This window comes from Osmerus eperlanus, chromosome 2 (assembly GCF_963692335.1).
Source record: "Osmerus eperlanus chromosome 2, fOsmEpe2.1, whole genome shotgun sequence".
In the NCBI taxonomy this organism is placed as follows: domain Eukaryota; kingdom Metazoa; phylum Chordata; class Actinopteri; order Osmeriformes; family Osmeridae; genus Osmerus; species Osmerus eperlanus.
Window position 1 is genome coordinate 14,608,468 of NC_085019.1, and position 9,867 is coordinate 14,618,334.

General features: G+C 39.3%; 1 protein-coding gene across 1 annotated transcript; it reads left to right on the top strand.

Annotated features, from left to right (window-relative positions):
* The first annotated feature begins 1,926 nt into the window (after nucleotides 1-1,926).
* LOC134037927 (von Willebrand factor A domain-containing protein 3A-like) lies at nucleotides 1,927-7,375 on the top strand. The gene is made up of 6 exons (XM_062483500.1): nucleotides 1,927-2,042; nucleotides 4,612-4,751; nucleotides 5,088-5,215; nucleotides 5,455-5,509; nucleotides 6,991-7,092; nucleotides 7,269-7,375. The coding sequence occupies exons 1-5, from the start codon at nucleotides 2,021-2,023 to the stop codon at nucleotides 7,021-7,023; spliced, it is 378 nt and encodes a 125-aa protein (XP_062339484.1). The 5' UTR covers nucleotides 1,927-2,020; the 3' UTR covers nucleotides 7,024-7,092; nucleotides 7,269-7,375.
* Nucleotides 7,376-9,867: the final 2,492 nt, after the last annotated feature.

The following is a 9,867-nucleotide window of genomic DNA, read 5'->3' on the forward strand; positions in this document are numbered from 1 at the left end:
CCTGACTCCCGGACAAGCGGCAGATAACGAACGAACGTATACTGTATTGAATATTGTATATTATTATATATTAAGAAGTTTATTATATTTCTGCTTATCATAGATGTAATCTATGTTCTGTGTACTTATATGTTATGTTATGCCAGGTTGCTTTGCGTTGCCTTGTCCTAAGAATTTCAGTGCCCAGTCTGACCCTGTGTTGTTCTGTGCATCTGACAATAAAAGACTTGAACTTGAACTTGACTAGAAATCCTGCCCCTGAAAGTGTGTTGCAGGTAGTCCACTGCAGTTGCAAGCAAGGCAAATGTGAGTCTGGAAGATGTTCCTGTATGTCTGCAAGACTTTCTTGTACTGATTTATCGGTGCCAAAATTGTACCCAACTGTACCGAGGAAACAGAGGAAAGGGCTACATGGGATGACAGCTCTGAATATAGCGATAGGGATGATACTGATGCTTAGGGATGATACTGATGCTTAGGGATGATACTGATGATTAGGGATGATACTGATGAGTAGGGATGATACTGACGAGGAAAGATGATACTGATGATTAGGTATGATACTGATGATTAGGGATGATACTGATGAGGAAAGATGATACTGATGATTAGGGATGATACTGATGAGTAGGGATGATACTGATGAGGAAAGATGATACTGATGATTAGGGATGATACTGATGAGTAAAGATTATACTGATGATTAGGGATGATACTGATGATTAGGGATGATACTGATGAGTAGGGATGATACTGATGATTAGGGATGATACTGATGATAAAGTATGATACTGATGAGTAAAGATGATACTGATGATTAGGGATGATACTGATGAGTGAAGATGATACTGATGATTAGGGATGATACTGATGATTAGGGATGATACTGATGATTAGGGATGATGCTGATGATTAGGGATGATACTGATGAGTAAAGATGTTACTGATGATTAGGGATGATACTGATGAGTAAAGATGCGCTGTGTTGTATTTTAGGCAGATTTTGAGCTGTAATTAATCTAATGTAGAATTGTCAAATTTGGGCATTATTCAGAATTAAGGGGGACGGGGTGGCATTTTGACTCATTTCAGCCAACTTGGGCCAGTGTGCTTCTTTCTTTTTATCTTTCTGTGATAACACAACACTGTGCCTGATAACACTGTGCCTACTGAAAATGTTGATGTATAAAACATCACAGTTTCGCTAAATTTACTATGTGTATGTTTAATTTTGCTTGGTGCCAATCCGTAAAGTAGAATAATATTTTTATAATATATTTTTTTACATTTACAATTCTATACATTTATGGATCGTGACGAAAAACTGCAGGATATTTTGCGGAGAACTTTTAACAAAGTCCATAAGGGTGTTATCTATGCAAAGAATGCATTTAAAAAGTAGTGCCCAGGTGTGGGAACGAAAATCACTTTCTAGCCACTTTTTCCAAGTTCACCTTATGGCCTATTACAAAACCTGAGCTGAAAACGGAAGAGAAAATGTTCTACGGTCTAACTCCACATTTCAGTGCGACAGCGTTTTCGCGCTTTGCACATGCTTTAAGGAACTCATTTCACACGTATATAATGTACTGAGAAGCAAATCATGGAATTTACTTTACAGGATCTTTAAGGTACCAAATAATATTTGGTAAACAACATACAATTGTGGAAGTTTACAACATATAGTTAAAGTGTAAATGTTATTAGTTTTTTATGGTTAGCTGATTACCATCTTGTTTTTATTTTTGCTCAATTGAAATGTGTCTACAGCTGGTTCATTGGTCTAACCTGAAGGCATTGGACCCACTCTCATCCGTAGGTTATTTGCTCCCATTTTCCTGCATTCATCTGTCGATAAAAGACTTTCTCTTTGGACTTTAGAGATCTATGCCTCGACAATGCGCCCCCATGCGGCTGCCTTGTCTTATCGTTCCGTTTCCCTGGAGATGTGAAACATTGGAGAGGGGGCCTGGAATTTTCTCTTCTAAGCATTTTGTCAACATAGTTTTATTAAAATCATATGAGAACACGGGAAATGGAAGGTATGTAGGAAACGATAGGTTATTTTCAAATTTCTGAAATTTTTCACCTTGTGACAAGCTCAAGCTACTCTGAAACTGGATATAGCCTAACGTAGCCGATGTGCAGGTAGAGCTTATTGATATATCAATAGGCCTATGCAATCACATATTCATGTTCAGACTTGCAGACAACATTTACTCCCCCTTACCCCTTACCCTTACCCCTAGCCCTTAGTTTACCCCTAGCCCTTGGCCCTCGAAACTGAGGGGTAAGGGCTACATATCCCTAAGAAATGGGACGCCACTTGGTTACGGGTACGTCATCTAGCACGAATCGATATCTCCAAAGTAGTGTTATGCACTGATATCAAACGAAATTCGCTGCTAATAGAGTTTACTTAAAACTGTAGACATGCGGGACTGTTGTGCAAATCAGCACTGTAACATTAGCACTATTGATATTCTTTTCTTATAATGTGAATTTGTTTATTTATTTTGACTCCCTTTCCACTGCCATAGTCACAATAGTCCTTAGACAGACCACCGAAAGAGAAAGACGAGATCAATTTGACCCTTTCTGCCTGTTAACGTGACTAAAATGGTGCAGGCCTAGACTGCTCTTAGTAAGCCATGCACTCACTACACTATTGTAGCCTATTGGGTTTCATCAAAATCCTTATATGTTTAGCTCTACCTAAATCTGTTAAACTGGACCACTTAAAGGATTCTGACCCAAAACGGTTCAACCTGAGTCCTTTATCTAGAATATTTACTGTAGAAACAGTCCTACAAAGTCACTTAAAATGGGTAAATTACACTCACTCTATCACAAACATCCATACACAGATGCCTGGACAAACTGTTACTTCTCATATCAACCGTTTCAATGGAGCTTTTGTGAGACATACAGTTAGGTCCATAAATATTTGGACATTGACACAATTTTCATCATTTTGGCTCTGTATACCACCACAATGGATTTGAAATGAAACAATCAAGATGTGCTTTAAGTGCAGACTTTCAGCTTTAATTTCAGGGTATTTACATCCAAATCAGGTGAACGGTGTAGGAATTACAATACATTTTATATGTGGCCCCCCCCTTTTTAAGGGACCAAAAGTAATTGGACAAACTAACATAATCATAAATCTAATTGTCACTTTTAATACTTGGTTGCAAATCCTTTGCAGTCAATGACAGCCTGAAGTCTGGAACCCATAGACATCACCAGACGCTGGGTTTCGTCCCTGGTGATGCTCTGCCAGGCCTCTACTGCAACTGTCTTCAGTTGCTGCTTGTTCTTGGGGCATTTTCCCTTCAGTTTTGTCTTTAGCAAGTGAAATGCATGCTCAATTGGATTTAGGTCAGGTGATTGACTTGGCCATTGCAGAACATTCCACTTCTTTGCCTTAAAAAAACTCTTTGGTTGCTTTCGCAGTATGCTTCGGGTCATTGTCCATCTGCACTGTGAAGCGCCGTCCTATGAGTTCTGAAGCATTTGGCTGAATCTGAGCAGATAATATTGCCAGAAACACTTCAGAATTCATCCTACTGCTTTTGTCAGCAGTCACATCATCGATAAATACAAGGGAACCAGTTCCATTGGCAGCCATACATGCCCACGCCATAACACTACCTCCACCATGCTTCACTGATGAGGTGGTATGCTTTGGATCATGAGCAGTTCCTTCCCTTCTCCATACTCTTCTCTTCCCATCATTCAGGTACAAGTTGATCTTGGTCTCATCTGTCCATAGGATGTTGTTCCAGAACTGTACAGGGTCTTTCAGATGTTTTTTGGCAAACTCTAATCTGGTCTTCCTGTTTTTGAGACTCACCAATGGTTTACATCTTGTGGTGAACCCTCTGTATTTACTCTGGTGAAGTCTTCTCTTAATTGTTGACTTTGACACAGATACGCCTACCTCCTGGAGAGTGTTCTTGATCTGGCCAACTGTTGTGAAGGGGTTTTTCTTCACCAGGGAAAGAATTCTTCTGTCATCCACCACAGTTGTTTTCCGTGGTCTTCCGGGTCTTTTGGTGTTGCTGAGCTCACCAGTGCGTTCTTTCTTTTTAAGAATGTACCAAACAGTTGATTGAGCCACACCTAATGTTTTTGCTATCTCTCTGATAGGTTTGTTTAGATTTTTCAGCCTAACGATGGCTTGCTTCACTGATGGTGACAGCTCTTTGGACTTCATATTGAGAGTTGACAGCAACAGATTCCAAACACAAATACCATACTTGAAATGAACTCTAGACCTTTTATCTGCTCCTTGTCAATGAAATAACGAACTCCCATGAGGGAATAACATACACCTGGCCATGGAACAGCTGAGCAGCCAATTGTCCAATTACTTTTGGTCCCTTAAAAAGGGGGGGGCCACATATAAAATGTATTGTAATTCCTACACCGTTCACCTGATTTGGATGTAAATACCCTGAAATTAAAGCTGAAAGTCTGCACTTAAAGCACATCTTGATTGTTTCATTTCAAATCCATTGTGGTGGTATACAGAGCCAAAATGATGAAAATTGTGTCAATGTCCAAATATTTATGGACCTAACTGTTTCTCTGTGATCTGTATAGTTTCTGGGAGTATAATGGAAGCAGCCAGTTCCTCATTCTGTCAGAGCCCTCCCTGGGCTGAAGACCCCCCTATGTCTTCTCCTTTTTATGATGATGGTCAACTGGTCACCACCAGTGTGAATCACACACAAGACCTTCTGGTGAGATGGGGCAAGATGTAGTACCTTAACCTCAATAACTATCATATCTAGACAATGTTACAACGTTAGTAAGAAGGCTTGTACATGCTTCTTACAAGAGTCAATTGATGTGTGGTGTGTCTTATTTGATGCACAACTAGATGCCAGATGAACTGAGTTAGAGGATAAATCTAGGTTTGGTATTTATGTACTGTTGCACACTTGTTGCTATCTTGTCTGTGATAGAATGCTTGAATACAGTTTACAGAGTTCCATTTAACAAATGTAGAACCTGACCTGCAGCAGTATAATACTCTGACTGAACTGTCTGTAATGTTTGTGCTGCCTGTAACCCAGAGACTACATAGGTCACAAGGTCACTCGGGCAAGTGGAAGAGCTCTTCTGATTGGCTCCAGACCCACAGTCTCCAGAGCATTGGGCTTTCCCTTTCACAGCTCCGCTATCAAGGGACCATCAATACCCTGTAAGTGTGTGGCTCTTTGTGCCATCAAGTATATCTGCACAATCTTACGTCTCCTACATTATGCTGTGTGTTTTGGTTGCAGAGCTAGAAGTGATGGAAGCCTTACTAGACAGCTAGAAATCAGCGACAATGTGGTCAGAGAATTTGAATCTGAGCTCTACCAGTGAGTACTAAATGCACAGAACTTGTCAGAAAAATACTGTAGTGTGCCTTTTCATGTATACGTGCACTTTCTACAGGGCCTTTGAGTTGTACCATGGTAAGATGAGGTGGCTCAACCAAGGAAGCATGAAGGTACAGGACATGGGTCCGTGTACTTTGCGGCCAATGGATTTTCGTTTTGAAATAAGAAAACCAAAATTGGGAAACGAGCTGTTTTCCGACTACCATTTAGAAATAGGAAAACAGAAAAAAAAAAAGACCCGTTATCTGATTTTCTTTGATGTGCTTAAACATGGAAATCGGGAATTAAAATATTGTGTGGAAATCTCCTTTCTCAATTTTGCGTAGATTTTTGTGTTGTGACCCCGAAGTTGCTCCCACGAGCTTGACAGTCACATATTCAGGATGTCAGCAGAGGGCGCATAGCAGAGCAGATGAACGATAAAATTGCTCACAGAGCAATCGAGCCTCAATGCAAAATTGGATTACATCGGACTGAAGCATGGTTCCAGAGTCTCATCAGCCACCTCACAAAATAAAGAAGGTTCTACACCAAATTTGAATATTTTTCTAAGAAAGTCAGCGACCGGATATATTTTGTAAATTATTTTAAAGTGAGTCTCTTTGACTTTTGGGGAAATGGGCCATTTAATGAATTTTAAATGTTAGTTTTTTTTTTATGGACAATGCAACCATATTCGGAACCTGTACACACAATCCTCTGTTATCAAAAAAATAGTTAGATTTCAAAGCATCACTAATATATGTATTATTACATTTACTGTAAAATAAAGTACAATCATTAATAAAAACATTTGGTAAAGTTGGTAAGGGTCTTATTCTTACATATAACAATGTGCTTTGAACTAACTGTAATAATGGTATCGGTATTGCTTTACAGATCTTGTTGTATTCTCTATAAGTACAGTTTAAATTATATTTGTCGAAGAAAGCTATATATTACAAAAGGTTACCAGACATCTATAACATCATTCACAAACACAATGCCCTTTTCATACCAATCATATTGAAACAATGATTTCCTATTGATTACAATGATTACCTGAATTTCCGAGTCTTGAATTTTTGTGTCAGATTTTTTTTTTTTCATTGAAATATGTGAATTCTGTGTTGTTTAAATTATTCAAAGTATTCAATGCCTTTTAAAATTCAAAACATTATGTCACTGATTTGCTTCCATACAAATGGCAGCGCGTCCTCTGCTGACATCCTGAATATGTGACTGTCAAGCTCGTGGGAGCAACTTCCGGGTCACAACACTAAAATCTATGCAAAATTGAGAAAGGAGATTTCCACACACTATTTTAATTCCCGATTTCCATGTTTAAGCACATCAAAGAAAATCAGATAACGGGTTGTTTTTTCGTTTTTCGTTTTCTATTATCGAAACAAAAAACGGAAAATGGGTAGTTTTCCGTTTTCCTATTTCTAAACAAAAATCCATTGGCCGCAAAGTACACGGACCGACATGTCAGGTGTCTTATCTAATGTTTACTTTCTTTTATTTGAAAAGCACAATGAAGAAGAAAAAAAGGAAAAAAACAACTATAGGTTACACTGGTTCTTCAGCTGTAATGTATTATGTGTGCCAGGTGTTTGGGCTGGTAAAAGGGTCTAGAGTCTGAGTCATTGTTGATGTTTCTGATGCCAACTGCACAGAGGAGAGACTAGCTGATCTACAGGTGAACCTTCTGGTAGGTGACTGTGTGCGTGTCCTGTTGTCTTCATAGTCAATATCTTCAACAACTGCGCTTGAGTTAGATGCTTTTCCACAGAAAAACACTTGAACAACACACTTGAACAATATTTCTTTGTGTGTGTGTGTGTGTGTGTGTGTGTGTGTGCGTGCATACGTGTGTGTTCTCGCCAGGTCCTGATTGAGGAGCAGCTCATTTGTAAGAGGCAGCTGTACCTGCTGTCCTTTGGCACTGAGACCAACAGTCTTTGGGACAGCCCCGTAGATGTCAATCCCTTCAGGTGAGAAAGAAAGGTCACTTTCAGGAGGTCAGATTGGGGTTAAAAGTCACAATGAGCTAGCTAGGTAACTGGATGGTTTTGAGATACAATCATTCTACAGCATAATAATATTGGCTTGAGGTAATGGTGCAAATGCGGACACAGTTGACGGTTCAACAAAAATCCTACTTAATTACTCATGAACTAACCTAACTGTAGATCAGTTATGAGTTATGGCATGCCTGATTCAGAGCACTTTACACTAAACATTCAAACTCCTGAATTCATCGTCAGGATGTTATTGCTGACACATGTCCTTCAAATGAAAGCACCCATTATTCATAAGCAGCATTATAAACCGCTGAGTTTACCACTTCCACTTGAGCATTCTCCCCTTGTGGATGTCAGAGGGGTTGTGTTGTTATGCAGCATGGTGCTGGGGGACAGGCTTCTGGGTATGCAGCCCCATGGCCCAGACACCAGCAACATGAGGGAGCTGAAGGGGAGAAGCTCCTGGGTACTTTAGTAGGTGGGGCAGAGCATTGAGGCTCCTGGGTAACATAGTCCCACTGCGCAGACACCAGCACTGTCCCCACAGTTTGTTTTATCTTCATCCTTCTGTTTATTTTTTAGTAGGGGTATTAATTTCGATTGAATATTCCTTGTGTTATTTCAGATGAGTCGAAATGCGTGGTTTTCGTTTGCATTAGTATGAAATTAACCCTTGTGTTATCTTCGGGTCATTCTGACCCATCAGTCATTGTGACCCACCGTCGTATTGCGACAACTTTACCGCCTACAAAAACAAAGTGAAGCATTTTCTTTTAACCGTTGGGCTGTCTCAGACCCCCCACATGCGAAGGTTAAAAGAAAATTATTTTTATAATTGTTTTTGTATTGGGTAAAATTGGGTAAACACAACGATGGTTTGTTATGAACCTTTGGGTCATGTGACCCGAAGGCAGCACAAGGGTTAAGACAATAACATTTGTAATTTGAATACAAATACAATACTTCAATACAAGTGCACTGATTTTCTATTGTCTTTGGTGAGACAAGTTTAGTCAAAAGATAAATAAGAAAATAAGACTACCATTCCCCAAACTATTTCAATTGTAATAGAAACTAGAGAGGGTACAATTTCTGGGGAAATTGTAGGGTGTGCTTGCTTGCGTCGGTTGCACAGGGGTCCGTTTTTTAATTAAATTTTTACAACTGATATTTCTGTATTTTATATAAAAATGCATACTTATTATTTATAAAGATTACATAGATTTAAAAGCATTTTTTTTTGCTGCTCATTTACAACTGAAAATACGAGTGAAGTGTAGAATGAAATGGATGTCTTCTCATTTCCCCTGCAAGAGGCAGCCTCATCGTTGAATCAAAACGAATAAATTTGGCAGACCGGTGTACAAATTGACCTAATCTCTTCTTTAAAGTTTTTCCCTTCTCGTGATATTTTCATGCATTTAGCCTACTCATTGCATTCATTCAAGAACCCCCTTTGAAGATTATTCTACGACGCTCCCGGCAGTAGAAGATGGAATCGCGATTCAAACAGTACCATCTGCTAACTGAAAATATGCCCCCCAAAACGTAAATAAGCTTGACATTTATTTAGTGGAAAATCGCTCATTCATAAAAAGCTCACTGGTAGCGATCATTGTAAGGTAACAACGCAAAATGCGATATAGCCGTGTGGAGAAGCTGTCCCGGTAAATTCTACTACTACGGTACAGTACTAGACTACTGCTGTGTTCCTCTCGGTAGCGATTGCGTTGGTTGAATTCGATTAAACGTTCAGTTGTACGGTTTAGGCTGAAATTAATTATTTTCATGAACAGATTGACAAAGTTTAGGCTGTAGCAATGAAGTTCAGGTTAGTAGTTAGATAGACTTTTGATTTAAGTAAGGGGAGTGCCGAACATGTTCTGTCGCCGTTTGACTTCCTAAACAGCTGTGTACTGTAGATGTTTTTGTCGTGTGTCTCGCGTAGGCTACAGCATTGCAGTGATACACTGGATTGAAACCACAGGTAATGATAATTTCACCCACAAATCGTTTACTTGTAATCTAATGTCATAATAAATCCTACAACGAAAATGTATATGTGAGGAATGTTTATTTTAACGATTGAAAACAGATACATCATAGACCACTGTAGTATGTGTTGCCCGGGCAACAGAGGCTAATGTCATGATGCTAATATTTCAGTGAAATAGTAGACTACCGTTTCCGAAAGTAGATGTGGGCTTACTTCATTAATAATATCAGCTAATATTGTACATTACACATCACAATTGTGTGTCATATCACAAAGTAAAATTAGTAAATAGTTATCACCCTGGCCTCTTTGCTTGTGGCGTTCCTGCAGCTGCCTTGCAGTAAAGCTATAGTTAGCCTAGCTATCCCCCAAGTTAACAGATGCGAAACGAATGTTCTGCTACAGGTAGTCACGCGTGTTTTCGTGACGTTAGTGACGTAGTGACGTTAGTAACGTCAGTGACTGT